Source organism: Mobula hypostoma, chromosome 3, assembly GCF_963921235.1.
Source record: "Mobula hypostoma chromosome 3, sMobHyp1.1, whole genome shotgun sequence".
In the NCBI taxonomy this organism is placed as follows: Eukaryota; Metazoa; Chordata; class Chondrichthyes; order Myliobatiformes; family Myliobatidae; genus Mobula; species Mobula hypostoma.
The window spans coordinates 207,945,823-207,964,972 of record NC_086099.1 but is presented as its reverse complement, the minus strand read 5'-3'; the positions used below and the strand labels follow the sequence as shown (position 1 = coordinate 207,964,972).

General features: G+C 39.9%; 1 protein-coding gene across 2 annotated transcripts in view; it reads right to left on the bottom strand.

Moving 5' to 3' along the window:
* lmbr1 (limb development membrane protein 1) overlaps positions 1 to 19,150 on the bottom strand; it is a 215,561-nt gene that overhangs the window by 192,276 nt on the left and 4,135 nt on the right. For both annotated transcript variants that reach the window (XM_063044423.1, XM_063044424.1), the window contains exon 2: positions 9,656 to 9,728. In XM_063044423.1, coding sequence (XP_062900493.1) covers positions 9,656 to 9,728 — 73 coding nt within the window. The remainder of the gene's footprint in view (positions 1 to 9,655; positions 9,729 to 19,150) is intronic.

Genomic DNA, 19,150 nt, shown 5'->3' with positions numbered 1-19,150 from the left:
CAAATGTGTTTCAGTTTACAACCACAATTGGATTTCAAATGTCTACAAAAGATAAGAAAAAGATTTACTTTCAGAAACAAAGGCCACAGCCACAGTTAAAATTAAGGAGAAGACGGTGAGAAATTGCTATTCTGATATACAATAAATAGTTGCATTATATACATTTACTGAAGAACAGCACATGATGGTTTTCATTTGAGAGGTTCCAGTTTGTTAAAAGGTTGATTCAGAACACAATCTCAGCTTCCATGTCTACAACGCTGCTTGAAGTGTCAAGTACCGACGATTTTCAGCTACTTCAAACTTCTTCTATTTTCTACAGCTGCAGTGTTTTTTTTTCTTTATGATCCTACTATTTACTGGGTACCCCCTTGCCTTATTCCACCTCTAGAAAGGCATTATTACACACTTCTCTGTATTAAATTGCACTGGCTGCCATCCTACTCAACAGACCTCACCATCTACATTACCCTGCAGTTTAAAGCTTTTCACCTCACTGTCAACCTGAACAGCAATTTTTGTCACATCTTCAAATTTCTTTTGCATGCCAAATTTAATAACATAAGAACAAAACCAGCCTCAAACCAAACTTAATTACCTATTCGGAGAGAGAATCAAATGCATGCAAAAGTTCAACTAAATAAACCTCCTAATAATTTCATCCTGATGAATGGTCTCGGCCCAAAATACCAAGTCTTCATTTCTCTCTATGATGCTGCCTGACCTGCTGAGTTCCTCCACCATTCTGCGTATGTTGGTCTGGATTTCCAGTATCTGCAGAATCTCCTGTGTTAATAATTTCATCAGCATGTGCTGATGTAACTCAATGTAATTCATTATAAACCCTTTAACTAACTAATCAGAAATATTAAACAATAAATGGTTATAACTATTTAGAAATTAAGACTTCAATACAATTGTCTAAACATTTTTAATAATTAGAATGCCAATAAATATGAAGCTTTAGTATTGCTATATATAATTAATAGGATTCTAAATGCTATTCAAAATTAATTGGAAAAATGCAAATATAAATGGTCAAGGCTTCATATTTTCCTGGATTTAAAACAAAAATTGCTTGACAAAAAAAAATTAGGATTACATTCGTAGATTTAACATTGATAGTATTGATTTTGCTCAAGTGCATTAAATTTTCATTTGAAAATAATTAAGCAAAATTGAGTGCATATAGTTGGTCACTGCAAAAGCAGGATTATGTCATTCATTACATGATTCACAAAAAAGCCTTTTGTAAGCTGTCAGTCTTGGCTCAGAAGGTTGAGAGCTCAGACTATAATAGAGGCTGCCATATTACTGCATAATCTGCTCATTCATCTCACTTCACAAAACTTTGTTTAGCTGCTGCATTTCTCTATAAATTAATAGTGACAAGTTTCAGGAAATATTTCATTGACTACAATCTTCACTGGGACATGCCAAGAACACACAAAACACTGCATAAATGGTTTTCTTCAAAGCACAGAGCCAATATCAATGCAAACTAAGAAATTCTGAGCAGTGACAATAAAGAGCAGCATATGGATAATCTTTGTTTCCATTTATAACCTAATTTTTAGGTAATATTCAAATTACCTTTTCAAGAGATATATTTTAAATATTACAGCAAAAGGGTTATCACAGAAATAACAGCATTTTGAAGTGAACTTCAAATTTTACATTTCTATCAGCCCAAGAATCTACCCTCCACTGTCAAAATCAAAATATCAAAACCATTACTTTCACACCTCTCCTCCATCTCGCCATCAACATCCTTCCCCTTAATGATCACCCCTTCACATTTAGTAACACACACACACACTAATATAAATAATCCGCCACTCCAGAGTAAACAACCCAGGCCATACATACAGACCTGGGTTGTTTACTCTGCAGCAGCTGAAGCTGAGGGGAGATCTGATAAGAGATTTATAAGATTATGAGAGGCATAGATGGAGTAGACAGACAGTATATTTTTCCCCAGGGATCAAAAGGTTGAATGCTAGAGGGCTAGCATTTAAAAGGCAAGAGAAGGCAAGTTCAAAAGAGATGTTCAGGACAATTTTCTATTTACATACACAGCGCTGGGGTACCTGGAATGCATTGCCAAGGATGGTGGTAAAGGCAAATATGATAGAGGCATTCGAAAGGCTTTTAGAAAGGCACATGAATATGTAGAAAATGGACAGATAAAGACGTTGTAGAGACATAAGGTACTAGTTTTGTTTAATATTTAAATATCTATTTAATTAGTTCAGCACAACATTGTGGAACGGGGGGTGGGGGAGCTGTTCCTATACATTTCATGTTCGATCCAGAAAATGCAGTTAGTAACTTCATATTTTTTTAGCCTTGGATCATTCATACCTCTATACCTTTGTCTTGCCTTGAGTACTTTCAGATAACTCTTTTTGAGCATCTTCTCTGCACTGCCTAATCAATCCAACATTAACAGAATTAACCTTAACCTCCCAGCTCTCCTCTTATGTGCAATACATCTTTCCCTGTCAATTCCTAGCTTCTATTCACCTATTTTATCATAGTCATACAGCATGCAAATAGATTTCTCAACCCACAAAGACCATCAAGAATACCCACATGAACCCCACATAGAATTTGTAGTCTTTTATGCTGTGGCAATTCAAATGGCAGTCCAGATACTTTACAAATGATACAAGGATACCTGCTTAATCTTCTCAGGCAATACAATGCAGATTGCTAGAACACTTTGGTCATAGTCAGAGCTGTACAACATGAAAACAGGGCTTTCAGCTCAGCTCATTCATGGTGGCTAACAGTTCCACTTGCCTGCATTTGGGTCATTTCCCTCTTAAACCTTCCTCTGAAGCCTATTGCATTTACCAACCATTTGCCAAAAAATATGCTTCTCAGGCACTCTAGTATTTTTCCCGTCTCACCTTAAACCTATGCCCTCTAGCTTTAGAATCCACTATCCTGGTGAAAAGAGTGATTACACACCACATACATGCCCCTCAAACTTCTGTAAGGTGACACCTCAACCTCCTTGACTTTGGGGAAAGCAGTCCCATTCTATCTAAATTCTTCTAACTCAAGACCTCCAATTTAGGCAATACCCTTCTAAATCTTTCATGTACCCTCTCTAGCTCAATTACATTGCATGACAGCATGAAGTGCATAGGAGGCTCTTCAGTACAATCTCATCAAGGTCTTGCACATCTGTAAAATGATGTCCCACCTCTTGCACTCGATCTCTTGGTCGATGAAGATAAGTTTGCCATATGCACTTGTGACCACCTTGCCTAACTGTGTAACCACTTTCAGGGAACAACAAACTTGTACATTCCATCTGCCAATCTTTTGCATGCTTTCCCAGTTGTGCTTTTTGTAACCTCAGATCCTATTGCAACAAATCATGTTTAACCTCAGGTAACTTTCTTCATTGTCCATTATGTAACCAATTTTGGTGTTATCCACATTCTAATCTTGCCACCTGTATTCTTAAACTTTTTATCTGATGCCTTCTATCCCTTTTATGCCTCACCCTAAACTTACGGGAAAAAAGTTTATTATACACCCCATGTCCTTTAGTACATAATTCTGTACACCTGATCAGGTCTCTTTCAGCCTACTGCATTTCACGAAAAACAAACACCACCTATCCAATCTCTCATAATTAAACTGTTCTACTTACACCCTCTTCAGCACTCTCTCCAGTGCAATCACATCATTCTTCAACTAGAACCGCCACAGTACTCCAGCTATGGCCTAACCAAAAGTTCTGTAATGCTGTACCACAAACTACTTATACACAGCAAATAAAACTCAACATCTAATATGCCTTCTTCAACTACTTACCTGTGCTTCCATCCTCTGGGAACTATGGACGTGCACCAAGGTCCCCAAAATCCTAAATGCTCTCAGAGGCCTTGTCCTACCCAAAATGTATCAGCACCCACCTATCAGGATTAAATTCCATCTCCCAGAAAATGTAAGTCACCTCATTGCCCTTGATAACACCTAAAAATACTGCCAATACTAAATAAATCTCTCAAATTGGCATAGTCTAGGATTTGTTACGTGAAATTGACAACTATCATGCCCTTTATTGATTAATAACAAAAGAAATCAAGTTTATTCTATACATCTAAATACCTTTGAGTACAAATAATCTGATTATTTTATTTCTGAACATAAGCAGCTCTATAATAGCACCATTAAGTACAAACCACTAAACTGTAATAATGCAGATTCTTTTCCAATGGTGCATACGTCAATTCTGTCAGGCTCATTCCCAATAGTTCTGAAAACTATTCCCACACCACTCTTTATCCCTTCTGGCACCAACTCTTACAGGCAAGAGATTTCAGTGATTTTCTCTCACCTCACATTTCTTTTTTTTGCCCAAAACTTGAAACCAATGCCCCCTGATCCTTGTACCACCTGCCACTACAAATAGCTTTGCTCTATCTATCTTAACAATTCCCTCTGCAAAATCTGAAAAGTTGGCTCAGATTATTTTTCCTCCAAATGCTGTCTGGCATGCTGAATACTGCTATCACTTTTTTCTTGCATTGAGAACAACTCCAGCTCCTCAAGTCTCAACTTACTTGACATCCCTCACTGTGTCATGGTTTCTAGTAAGTCTTTTCTGAGCCATCAGTAAAGTAAGTAAAGGCATCCATTAGTCTTGCGAGACCATGGATCTGCGCCTGGAAAGTCTTCACTCTCCAGGGCGCAGGCCTGGGCAAGGTTGTATGGAAGACCAGCAGTTGCCCATGCTGCACGTCTCCCCTCTCCATGACACCAATGTTATCCAAGGGAAGGGCATTAGGACCCATACAGCTTGGCGCCAGTGTCGTCGCAGAGCAATGTGTGATTAAGTGCCTTGCTCAAGGACACAACACGTTCCCTCAGCTGGGGCTCGAACTCACGACCTTCAGGTCGCTAGTCCAATGCCTTAACCACTTGGCCACGTGCCATCACATCCTCCAGAAATGGATGGAATATTCCTGTTAAGTCCAGTGTTTTACACAACTTAAACCTAAACTCAGTTTCTTTTGTACTCTGTACTTCATTTCTTAACCAAGGAATTCATAAGCTTTACTCCCTCAAAATATTATGTCACTTTCGAGGATTCATACCACCCAGATCTCTTTTTTTGCTCCACCTCTTTATATCGTCTTTCCTTACGTTTGTTTAGCACACTTGCAAATTTTGTATCATTGGCATATCTGGAAATTTTATTCTCTACACCCATGTCTTGGTATAGACATGAAAAGATACTCATTTCTCATAGGGGGGAAAAATTACTTTTCCCACACAGTTCAAGTATTACCATCCACTCAATTTGAGCAAGTTAATATTCAAAATTTTGGCATTTAATTTTAAAAAACTAAATTAAGTTCAAGGGCTGACTGATTTCTGCAACCACAGCACAAAAATTAGGCAATTAGTTAATGCACTGCAACTTCCTAATGAAGACAAAGTAACATACTGAAAATCAAGTAATTTCTAAAATACAATATTTACTAATACTTTGCAGGAGGAGGTCCTGCAAAGAGAGTTTAGGGAGTTAGGTGCAAAGTTGAAGGACAGGATCTCCAGGGTTGTAATTTCAGGATTGCTACCTGTGTCACATGCTAATAAGGCTAGAAATAGGAAGATAATGCAGCTAAATACGTGGCTAAGGAGTTGATGCAGGAGGGAGGGCTTCATGTTTCTGGACAATTCGGCTTTGTTCCAGGGAAGGTGGAACCTGTTCCGACGGGACAGGTTGCACCTGAACTGGAGGGGGACTAACATCCTTGCAGGAAAGTTTGCTAGTGTTGCTCCGGGGGGTTTAAACTAGATTTGCAGGGGGAGGGGAACCAGAGTGTTAGAGCAGATAGTGAGATGGAGGAGGATAAAGGTCATGCAAGAACTGCAAGTATAGTGCATGGAGTAAAGCGAGATCTAACATATAAAGAGGCTTTGAGGAAAGAGAAGCAGAATAAAGGGTGTAAAGGTAGTAAGGTAGAAGGGCTAAAGTGCGTGTACTTTAAGAATGCAAGAAGCATCAGGAACAAAGGTGATGAACTGAGAGCTTGGATACATACATGGAATTATCATGTAGTGGCCATTACAGAGACTTAGCTGGCACCAGGGCAGGAATGGATTCTCAATATTCCTGGATTTCAGTGCTTTAAAAGAGATAGAGAGGGGGGAAAGGGGAGGAGGGGTGGCATTACTGGTCAGGGAAACTATTACAGGTACAGAAAGGGAGTGTAATGTAGCAGGATCCTCTTTTGAGTCAGTATGGGTAGAAGTCAGGAACAGGAAGGGAGCAGTTACTATATTGGGAGTATTCTATAGGCCCCCTGGTAGCAGCAGAGATGCCAAGGAGCAGACTGGGAGGCAGATTTTGGAAAGGTGCAAAAGTAACAGGGTTGTTATCATGGGTGACTTTAACTTCCCTAATATTGATTGGCACCTGATTAGTTCCAATGGTTTAGACAGGGCAGAGTTTATAAGTACGTCCAGGACGGATTCCTATCACAATATGTTGACTCAGGGGAATGCCATACTACATCTAGTATTAGGTAACGAACCAGGTCAGGTCACAGATCTCTCAGTGGGTAAGCATCTGGGGAACAGTGACCACCGCTCCCTGGCCTTTAACATTATCATGGAAAAGGTTAAGATCAGAGAGGACAGGAAGATTTTTAATTGGGGAAGGGCAAATTATGAGGCTATAAGGCTAGAAGTTGCGGGTGTGAATTGGAATGATGTTTTTGCAGGGAAATGTACTATGTATATGTGGCCGATGTTTAGGGATCTCTTGCTGGATGTCAGGGATAAATTTGTCCCAGTGAGGAAGATAAAGAATGGTAGGGTGAAGGAACCATGGGTGACAAGTGAGGTGGAAAATCTAGTCAGGTGGAAAAAGGCAGCATACATGAGGTTTAGGAAACAAGGATCAGATGGGTCTATTGAGGAATACAGGGTAGCAAGGAGCTTAAGAAGGGGCTGAGGAGAGCAAGAAGGGGGCATGAGAAGGCCTTGGCGAATAGGGTAAAGGAAAACCCCAAGACATTCTTCAATTATGTGAAGAACAAAATGATGACAGGAGTGAAGGTAGGTTGTAAATTAATTTTAAGTGCTTTAGAAATTGTCGAAAAAACTGACTTCCAGAACTGTTCTAGTATAGAACAAGACCAAAACATGTGTGTCAGTGTAGCTGTCTCAGTTTACAATGTAGCTATCAAAGCAACAATAACACATGTTATTGCATTTGTTACATTGATAGCTAGGAGGGCCATTTTGTTGAAATGGAAGGATACATCAGCTCCCACTTTGTCACAATGGTTCTCTCAAGTGATGCTATGTCTTAGTTTGGAGAAAATTAGAAGACGAACCTTTATTTGATTTTGAGAAAAGGTGGGGTTCATTTGCTTGTTATTATCATTTGAGTTAATTGATATGATTTCCTCCACGATCTAATTGTAAATTTTTGGTATATTTTTTCTTCTTGCTGGCGGTTTAATGTTTATCTTTAGAAGCTTTTTGTATGACGCATGCCTCCGGGTTGTACACCTAATGGGGTTTTTTTCCCACTTTTTCTGCTTAGTAGGGTTTTTTTTATCACCACCAAAAATTTTTCAATCCTTAAAATAATGGTTATTTTCCTTGAGACACTGTAAGTGTTGTTTACTTCGATGTACTCGTGTTATTTTTGAATAATATAATAATAATAAAAAGATTTGAAAAGAAAGAAAGGATTGAAAGTTGGGCTGATTAGAGATAGAGGTGGGAAGATCTGCCTGAAGACTGTGGAGGTCCTCAATGAATACTTCTCTTCGGTATTCACCAATGAGAGGGAACTTAATGAAGGTGAGGACAATATGAGTGAGGTTGATGTTCTGGAGCATGTTGATATTAAGGGAGAAGAGGTGTTGGAGTTGTTAAAATGCATTAGGACGGATAAGTCCCCGGGGCCTGACCTTGTATTAATGCATGGCCATCAATTAGAAATGGTATTACTGATTTTTCCCCGCTATGACTCAGTAGACAGTTCCATTTTACATTTGAATACATACATTAGCACCAATGCCAACCAATTTTTTTTTTTAACTACTTTAGATAAAACAGGGGCAAATTCATTGACTCGGGAGGTTAGGTATTGTCAATAATGCCAAAGACACAATCCCAAAGATAATGAAGCTCACTGTAGCTCTCTGGTGAAGTCAACTCAGCAAAATATTGAAACAAAACCCTCGACTTCCTGGGTAAAAAAAAGTAACTGCAACAAGCTTTCTGGGCAAACATCAAAGATAAATATAACACCAAGCTACTGACTTGAACTAAGGTGATTAGAGAACTTCAGTGACAGTTGAAGACTTCAGTGGTATCGCCTTAAATTGAATATTTTTGTCAATTAAAGAATAAGAAAAAGCAACCAATGAAACAGATTCATTCTACAAGCCATACTCTGATTCAATGAGCTCCACACATTGCTTCCTACTAAACTAATAAACAAGGTGCAAAGAATGGCTATTTATCCCTGTACCAGATAAGAATGTATTCAGTCACTGCCCTGTGTGAGAAACACTGAAATACACACTTAGTGGCCACTTTATTAAGTACATCCGCTCATTAATGCAAGTATCCAATCAGCCAAATATGTACCAGCAACTCAATGCATAAGAAGCATGCAGACATGGTCAAGGAGATTCAGTTGTTGTTCAGATAAAACATCAGCATGGGGAAGAAATGTGATTCAAGTGACTTTGACCATTGGTGGCGCCAGACGGGATGGTTTGACTATCTCAGAAACTGCTGATCTCTTGGGATTTTCACACACAACATTCTCTTGAGTTTACAGAGAATGATGCAAAAACAAAACAATCCAGCAAGCGTGGGCAAAAACACCTTGTCAATGAGAGTGGTCAAAGAAAAATGGCCAGACTGATCAAGCTGACTGAAAGGCAACAGAAACTCAAATAACCACTTTACAACAGTGGTATGGAGAAGGGCTTCTCTGAATGCAGAACATGCTGAACCTTGAAGTGGATGGGCTACCTGGGTTCACTTCTCTGGTTAGGTAGACTCTTGTAACCAATAAAGTGGCCACAGAATGTATAATTTTGTAGATTTTTCCCAGTCTTTCTGGTTGGTTACCAAATAGAAATTTTTCTGGTAAACAGTCAATGAGACAATACTTAACCAAGCAAACCATACAAAATGCTGGTGGAACTCAACAGGACTGGCAGCATCTATGGAAAAGAATCGACAGTCAACGTTTCAGGCTGAGACCTTGCAAGAAGGTGGAGGAGGGAAAGAAGTGTACAAGGTGGTCGGGGATATGTGAAACTGAGAGGGGAGGGGTGAAGTAAAGAACTAGGAAGCTGAATAGGGAAAGAGATAAAGGGCTGAAAAAGGGGGAATCTAATAGGAGAGGGTGAAAGGCCACGGAAGAAAGGGAGGGGGGAGGTGCACCAAAGGGAGGTGATGGGTAGGTAGGGAAATAAGGTGAGAGAGGGAAATGGGGAAAATGGTGAAGCGGGTGCGTGGGGCAATGGCTGGAAGTTCGAGAAATATTTAACATCTTTTGTTCATCCCATATAGAAGTCTATAACCAATTTTCCCCCTGAACAGTTATTGCTGCAAGTTCAATTTATGGCTGAAAATCTTCACTAACCTGGTTTCCTCTTGTACTTGGTGATAATGAAGTAGGAGATTGTGTACAGAATAGTAAATAAAAGGAAGCAAATCTAAAAGAAAACGAAAACATTCATTAGAAACATCCAAGTGATTAGCTTTTTCTTATGAACATCTACCTGCAAATAGCACATTATGCATTTTAACACTTCACAAGAACACGTCATCAGTTGAGAATGACAGTTTACTGAAAAAGCAAAACTACCTTGATAATCCTAATCTTTCCTACCTATGCCTCAAACGTTCACTTCAATACACAGTTTCCTCACTAAACCATGTTCTGCTGAACAATCTGATCTGCCGAACAATCTGATCTGCCTTAGCAAATCACAATATGTCACCCAGTTTCATTCTTAACATTTCCAGCACAACATTAGTATTACAGATTATACAAGGCATAGGAACAGAATTAGGCCATTCAGCCCATCAAGTCTGCCTCCCCATTGCATCAGGGCTGATTTATTATCCCGCTCAACCCCATTCTCCTGCCTTTTCACCATAACCTTTTGACGCTCTGATTAATCAAGAACCTATCAACTTCTGCCTTAGATATACACAATAACTTGGCCTCCACTGCCGTCTGTGGGAATGAATTCCAGATTCACCACCCCCGGACTAATTAAAAAAAAACTTTTCTTCATTTCTGTTCCAAGTGGACGTTTTTCTATTTTGAGGCAGCATCCTCTGGTCCAAGACTCCCCCACTACAGGAAATGTCCTCTCCGCATCCACTATCTACACCTTAAAATATTCAATACATTTCAATGAGATCACCCCTCATTCTTCTCAACTGCAGCAACTACAGGCCCTCGTATGTTAACTCTTTCATTCCTGAGATCATTCTCAAACACCTCCTGGACCCTCTCCAATGCCAACAGACATTTTCTTGGATAAGAGGCCCAAAACTGCTCATAATATTCCAAATGTGATCCAAACAATACCTTATAAAGCCTCAGGTTTACAACCTTGCTTTTAAATTCTGGTCCTCTTGAAATAAATGCTAACATTGTATTTGCCTTCTTTACCACCGACTCAACCCGCAAGTTAACCTTCAGGGAACGCTACACGAGGACTTGAGTCGGTGCTGATGAAGGCAAATACTAGTTAGTATTCATTTCAAGAGTTCTAGAATACCCGAGCAAGGATGTGATGCTGAGGCTTTATATGGCACTAGTGAGGCCTCACCTTGAGAATTGTGAACAGCTTTGGGCCTCTCATCTTAGAAAAGATGTGCTGGCATTGGAGAGGGTCCAGAGGAGGTTCACAAGGATGATTCCAGGAAAGAAAGGTTTATCATACAAGGAACATTTGATGGCTCTGGGTCTGTACTCGCTGGAATTCAGAAGAATGAGGGGACATCTAATTGACACCTTTTCAAATGTTGAAAGGCCTAGACAGATTATTAAGGATGAGGTTGTGGGGTAATTGGAGGTGAATGATAAAGTTGGCCAAAATCAGCACAATTTGCTTAAGGAGAAATTAGGCCATCTGGCCCATCGACTCTGGTCCACCATTCAATCATGGCTGATCGGTCTTTTTTCTCCTCCTCAACCCCAATTCCCGGCCTTCTCCCTGTAATCTTTGATCCCATGTCCAATCAAGAACCTATCAATCTCTACCTTAAATACACCATATTTCCCATGGTGGGAGAGTCTAGGACAAGAGGGCATAGCCTCAGGGTAGAGGGGCGCCCTTTTAAAACAGAGATGTGGAGAAATTTCTTTAGCCAAAGGTGATGAATCTGTGGAATTTGTTGCCATGTGCAGCTGTGGAAGCCAGGTCATTGGGTGTATTTAAGGCAGAGACTGATAGGTTCTTGATTGGACACAGCATCAAAGATTACAGGGAGAAGGCCGGGAACTGGGGTTGAGGAGGAGAAAAAAGACGGATCAGCCATGATTGAATGGCGGACCAGACTCGACGGGCCAGATGGCCTAATTCTGCTCCTAAGTCTTATGGTCTTGTGGACTCTAAGTCCTTCTGCACCTTTGAATTTTCTCCACAGTTAGTAAATAGTCCACACCTTTATTCCTTCTACAAAGTGCATGACTATGCACTTCCCTACACTGTATTCCATCTGCCTCCTCTTTGCCCATTCCCCCATTCTGTCCACATCCTTCTGCAGGCACCCTACTTCCTCAACACCACCAGCCCCTCTATCTATCTTCAAATCATATGCAAACGTGGCCACAAAGCCACCAAATCCTTCATCCAAATCATTGACAAAAACGTGAAAAGCGGTCCCAACACCAATCCCTGCAGAACACCACTAGTCACCAGCAGCCAACCAGAAAAGGCCTACTTTATTCCACTCCTTGCCTCTTGCAGTAAGCCAACCTTCTATTTACGTTAACACGAGGAAACCTGCAGATGCCGGAATTTCAAGCAACACACATAAAAGCTGCTGGTGAACGCAGCAGGCCAGGCAGCATCCCTAGGAAGAGGTACAGTCAACATTTCGGGCCGAGACCCTTCATCAGGTGTGTCCTGACGAACTCCAACAGATTTGTCAGACAAGATTTCTCCTGAAACAAATTGTGCTGATTTTGGCCAACTTTATCATGCACCTCCAATTACCCCAAAACCTCATCCTTAATAATCATCTCCAACCACTGAAGACAGGTTAACCTGCCTATAGTTTCCTTTCTTCTACCTTCCTCCCTCCTTAAAGAGTGGAGTGCCATTTGCAATTTTCCAGTCCTCTGGAACCATTCCAGAATCTAGTAATTCCTGAAAGATCATTAGTAGTACCTCCACAATCTCTTTCAAAACCCTGGGGATGTAGTCTATCTGCTCCAAGTGACTTGTCTACCTTCAAACCTTTCAGCTTCCCAAGCTCCTTCTCCTTAGTAATAGCAGTGACAGTCACTTCCACAATGAACACCAATGCAAAATACTCAAGTTTGTCTGCCATTTCCTTGTCCATTACTACCTCCAGAGCGCAATTTTCCAGAGGTCCAATATCCACTCTCATTCTCCTACTCTTTATATCTGAGAAAAAAAAAACAACTTCGCTTTTGGTATCCTTTTTTATATTTTTGGCTAGCTATCCTTCATACTTCCTCTTTCTGGTTTTTTAGTTACCTTCTGTTGTTTTTAAAAGCTCTCCAATCCTCTACATTCCCTCTAGTTTTCATTATATTATATGCCTTCTCTTTTGCTTTTATGCTGTTTTTGAAACATATCTGTTGCATCGTATTACCTTAAAACAAAGAACTTGATTCATTTATGAGAAATACCAAAGCAGATAGTGAGAAATAGCAAAGACAGCAAATGATTATTTTAAACTGTTGGCTTATTTCTGAATTGCAAACTCAATAAACCTTGTATGTTAGAAGGAAACTAAATCATATGCACATAAATGCTCCAAGTATCTTACAGAACTGGTGGCCTATAGGTACAAATCAACATGTGGAGTGAAAGTGAGAAATGAGAGAAACACCAAACCTCAAACTTTTAAAATCAAAAAACAAACCTTAGTTTAGCATCCTCTCAAATTATCCTTCAAAATCCCTCCAATTGAATTTGAGGGTACTGCTATGTTTTTCCAAAGGTATTGCTATACATCAGAAATTCCATGTAGCAAGCTAAGTATAGTATGTCAGATGCATTTCTATTCTGGAAATGATGCAACTCCAAACATGATACAATGATTCACTGCTCTACACTTAAACCTCAGTGGTTAATCTTTTGAATAAACTAATACTATACACTTTGACAATTTGAGCCAAATGGCCAACATCTGTTATAAGTGGCAAGAAACTGATATCTTTCTGTTTTATCTGCATTTCCTTTGGTCAAGTTAACTAAATAAAATGAAACCACTGTCCAGACACCTCCCACATCCTCCTCCCATATATTCTTTCTTGCCCACATGAATTTCATATTGTTCAGAAGAACCACCTCACAATAACATAAAGCAGAAGTGAGCCAAATGGTTCCTCAAACCTGACACAGCAAGCACTATGATCATGGCTAAAAAGCACCAGGTCTCAGTGGCTCTACTGTGCCAGTTCCCCATAGCAATTAATTCTACAATCTCTTAAATGTTTTTTTCCATCTCCATTTTGAATACTTCCAATGAACTAAACTCCACAATTGGAACTGGAAATGGCATTGCTTTATTATCACATGTACTGAGATACAGTGAATAGCTTATCTTGCATATTATTCATAAAGTTCAAAAGTTCACACTGCATAGAGACAAAACAATATTAATGTAAAATAAAGTGTAACAGCTACAGAGAAAGTAGGTAAACAATACATGTAATATGATAAGGAGGTAGATTTGTAAGGATCAATGGGGACATGCCAAAATTCTTTATCCTCTTCAAGAAATAGAGTTTTCTTCTCCATGGTGCCCAAATGGCTGGACCAGAACTGATCTATTGATGATGGTCACTCCTAGGAACCTGAAGCTCTCAACCAATGATGCAGACAGAAGAATGTGCGCTGCTTCTGTCATACCAGCCCTTTTGTTTTGCTGATATTGAAGAAAAAGTTGTTGCTATGACAGCACATTCCTAAACTCTATCTCCTCCCTGTACTCTAACTCAAACATTATTTGAGATATAGCTCAGTACAGTGACATCATCAGCAAACTTGAAGTTACAGCAGATCTGGCCACACAATCATGAGGAGATGATGTAGATTAGGGGCTGATAACACAACCTTGTGGAACATCAGTGTTGAGAATATTCATGACAGAGGTGTTACTGCCTATCCTTGATGATTGTGGCCCATTGGAGAATTCCACAAATCCATCATTTTCTTCAAGGAGGAACTTCCATGTAGCTCTGTTTTCAATGACCACTCTCTAACCTCTTATCCATGCCCCTTCATTCAAGGCTCTCCTACTAATGGAAACATCTCAACCACAATTCCCTTGCAAGATCAACTCACATTCTTCTGTACTCTAAAGAACACAAATCCAACTTCTTTAGTTTTGCATGTTAGGACAATCCTCTCATCCTACGAATTAACCTGGTAAATTTCCTTTGGTCCGCCTGCATTAAGACATTATTTAAGTGGACCAAAATGGTTCACAGAGATTACTGAATTCATCAACACACTGTACAACTGTAACAATACTTCCCTATTTCCAAACTTTCATGCACCAAATGCCAATATGTTGTTTGCCTTAATCACTTGTTGCATCTGTCAGTTAATAAATTATACAATCTTGAGATTTGTTTGCTTACAGGTAGCTACAAAGCAAGAAACCTGAAAGAACTCAATTAAAGAAAAATAAATCAATAAAATAAATACATTTCGAGGAGACATTGACAAGTTTTCTCATGGCTGGTGCTAATGGTATTGGGAGAAAAGTGAATTTGCATGAATTGAAGGTTGAAAATTGAAGACAGTTGGAATATATGGGTTGCTTTCAGACTGGAAAGATAGATTTAACAATACTGTATAGCCAAAGGATTAGTTATTGACCCTCTTTTTTTTTAATGTACATACCATCTCTAGGTTGTGAATGTTTGGCTTATGGACACCCTTACATGTGAACATGTTCCATTAAAATATTATCAAATTCAAAAGTCTGATGTACATACGCGCATCTGTTTCTACCAATGATAAAACTAACTTCCTCTCTTTTAGTAAATGTTGTTTCTTATTTGATTTGTGTGCTATTCATTGCAGTACTGTGGAGTTAAGATCACCATACCGCGTTTTGTTTTCGTTTGCATATTTTTGACTTCTAGACAAAATCATTGTATCAACGTCTGCAAAAATTGAACCAGTTTGTAATCTGGGGAATGGCCTGTATATTAATGATCGGAAGAGTGGTGGAATATTAATGACACAAAAATAGGTGGAAGGGCATGTTGCATTCAGGGCATTGGGTTTCTGAAACAGGATATAAATTGATTAGGTAAGTGGACACAAATTGGCAAATGGAGTTTGAATCTTTGAATCTATCTGCGCTATCAGCTTCAAACTACAATTAAATAAAGTAGGCATGCAGGATCAGATGATGTGATGGAACTGCATGACGTGGGAACGGGTGGATCCCATTGTAGTTCCTGGTGACAACATCTGCAGCAAATGCTGGTCGCTCGAAGAGCTTAGGCTCAAAGTTGATGACATGGAATCTGGGAGAGGAAAAAGTTACCTGGACTCAGTTTCAGGAGACAGTCTCACCCATTAGATTAACTACTGAATGCGTGGTCAGGGACAAGAGAGTGTGACTGCAGGTGAGGCAAGTAGGAGGCCCTAGAGGTAATGCTGAAAGTGCCTCAGCCCTTGAGCTTGCCCAACAAGTGTGGCCCCCTGTGAGGATGAGTGACAGCTGAAGAAAGGATGAACAACTGAACTGTGGCACCATGGTTTAGAGAACTACTCAACAGAGGGAAATAGACACAATTCTCTGTTGCAAGGATCAAGAGTCCTGAAGGCTGCTTTGTCTGCCTGGTGTCTGGATTGGGACACTTCATCCGACCAACAGAAGAATTTTGAGAGGGAGGAGAACGATCCAGTTATCATGGTCCACATGAGTACCAACAATGCAGAAAGAATAGGGAAAGAGGTTCTGCTGAGAGAATTTGAGCAGCTACAGACTCAATTAAAATGCAGCATGAAAAATTAATAATCACCAGATTATTACCCAAGCCATGAGCAAACTGGCACAGGGTTAATAAGATCAGAGTTAAATGGGTGGCTGAAAGGTTGGTGCGGAAGAAGTGGGTTTGAATTCATGGGACATTGGCACCAGTATTCAGGAAGGGAAGAACTGTCGGATGGTACAGCTCCACCTGAACCATGCTAAAACCACGGTCTTGGCAAATCACATAACTAGGTCTGTGGATAGGGATCTAAACTAAGTAGTTGAACCTATCCTCTCTACAACTTGAAAAAGTGAGAGTGTAGGAGAGGTTACTGAACGCTCCTGAATAAAGAACAAGACATAAATTTTAGAAAGGGACAAGTATTAAACTTCAGGCAATATGGAGACAAAATTGAAAGAGTGGTGAATACAAGACAGAAGGTATTATACTTGAATACATGCAGTATACAAATAATATACATAATCTTAAGTGCAGTTAGAAAGTATACATCATTTCAAGAGGACAGGCAGGAGGGTGGGGGGGGGTGGAGAAGGTAGCTCTGTTGGTTAAAAAAAAAAGTCAACTCAAGTACCTCGAAAGAAATGATACAGGATCAGAAGATGTAGAATCATTGTTGGTAGAGTTTTTTTTTCAAAACTGCTAGGGTAAAAAGACCCTGATGGGAGATGTGTAAAGGGGGACAGCACTGGTTGGCTGTCGGTGACTAATGGTGCTCCACAGGGGTTGGTGTTGGTGTTAATGATCTGGTTGACAGAATTGAAGGCTTTGTGGCCAAGCTTGCGGATGATACAAAGGTAGGTGGAGAGGCAGGCAGTGCTGAGGAAGCAGGGAGTCTGCCTAAGGACTTAGATTAAGAAAATGGGCAAAAGAAGTGACAGATGGAATAGTGCAGGGAAATGTATGGGCATGCACTTTGGTAGAAGGAATAAAGGCATAACAATTTTCTAAATGGGGAGTTAATTCAGAAATCGGAGGTGCAAATGAACTTGGGAGCACTCATGCAGGATTCTCTATTGGTTAACTTGTAGTTGAGTTAGTGTTAAGGAAGGCAAATGAAATGAAATATAAAAGCAAGGATATAATGTATAGGGCATTGGTCAGACCATATTTTGAGTATTGTGAGCAGTTAGGTGCCCTGTATCTAAGAAAAGATGGGCTGACTTTGGAGAGAGTCCAGAGGATGTTTACAAAAATGATCCTAGGAATGAAAAGGTTAAAGTATTTGATGGCTCTGGGCCTGTTCTCTCTGGGGTGTAAAAGAATGAGGGGGGGGATCTCATTGAAACTATCGATTATTGAAAGGCCTGGATAGAATGGACATGGAGAGGAAGTTTCAAATCATGACAGCATAGGACCAGAGGACAAGGACATCCCATTGGAACAGAGATGAGGAGGAATTTCTTTAGCCAGAGGGTGGTGAATCTGTGGAATTCCTTGGCACACAAAGCTGTGGAGATCAAGTCATTGGGTATATTTAAAATGGAGGTTGATGGGTTCTTGATTAGTAACTGCATCAAAGGTTACGAGAAGGCAAGGAAATGTGGTGGAGAGATAATAACTCCCCCCTGGCTGCCTCCTGAGCCAGCATAGATAACTTCACTAATACAACACTAAACTGACTCTACAACCTATGGACTCACTTTCAAGGATTCTACAACTCATGTTGTCAGTATTATTCATAGTTATTTTTATATTTGCAGTCTGTCTTTTGCACATTAGTTCTTGGCCTTTGTGTGTAGTTTTTCATTGATTCTACTGTATTTCTTTATTCTACGTGAATGCTTGCAAGAAAATAAATATGGTGACTTTGATTTCAAAGTAAATTTATCATCAGTCTGATCAAATGGTGGAACAGACTCAATAGACCAAAGGATTTTATGTCTTGCTATGACTCTGCATGCTACATCACTGAGGAACTCACACATATTCATCCAATGTGGTTTACTTTTCACCAAACCACAAGAACTCGGTTTGTTTATATGAAGATTTGCTAAATCATTAGCTACTTCGCATATTGGCTCTACCATCCTACCAAATCTATGAAACTTCCCATCACTAGAATCCAACCCCAACCCCTCCAATTAATCTAAAATCTTGTCTATAAATCTATTAATGCCTTTTCCCAGGAAATTGTACCAGCACAGTTCTGATGAAGACAATCCCAATAGAATGGCCTCCTTCCACAGACAGTGCCTCACAAAGAAGAACTCACTACTTAAACCATTGCAAGTGGATTCTCCACATCACATTTCAAGTTCTTCTTCAACCCAGAAGAGAGGTCCTTAACTCGGCATCAAGCAAGAATAGAACCTCCAAGACTTCGTTGTTGCTGCAGAGAACAGTGTCTGTATTCCCAACTACACCATCACAGGCTGTATTCAAGAAGGGCCAGAGTCACCTGTACTTCCTGAGGAGGCTGAGGTCCTTTGGAGTATGTAGGCCTCTGGTTCACATGTTCTACCAGTTTGTTGTCGTCAGTACAATCTTCTGTGCGGTGGTGTACTGGCGCAAAGGCATCAACACAGGCTCATTAAAACTGATCAGAAAGGCTGGGTTATAGGAGTCAAACTGGACACAATGGAGGGTGTGGTAGAACAAATGATCCTATGGAAAATCCTGGCAATATTTCTCACCCTCTGCATGCCACCTTGGCTGAACACAGGAGCACTTACAGTAATAGACTAAGACAACTGTGGGTGCTCCGAAGAGCGCTATATGAAATCATTCTTGCCCTCGGCCATTAGGCTCTATAATAAGTCAACCTTTAGCCAGGAAAGTGATGACACCTCCTGTTAGACTATTTGTGGTAACTTGTTTTTATTCTTTCTACTTCTTTTCTAATATTTCTATTTGTGTACTTGTAATATTACTGTGACACTGTAATTTTGGGATCAATGAAGT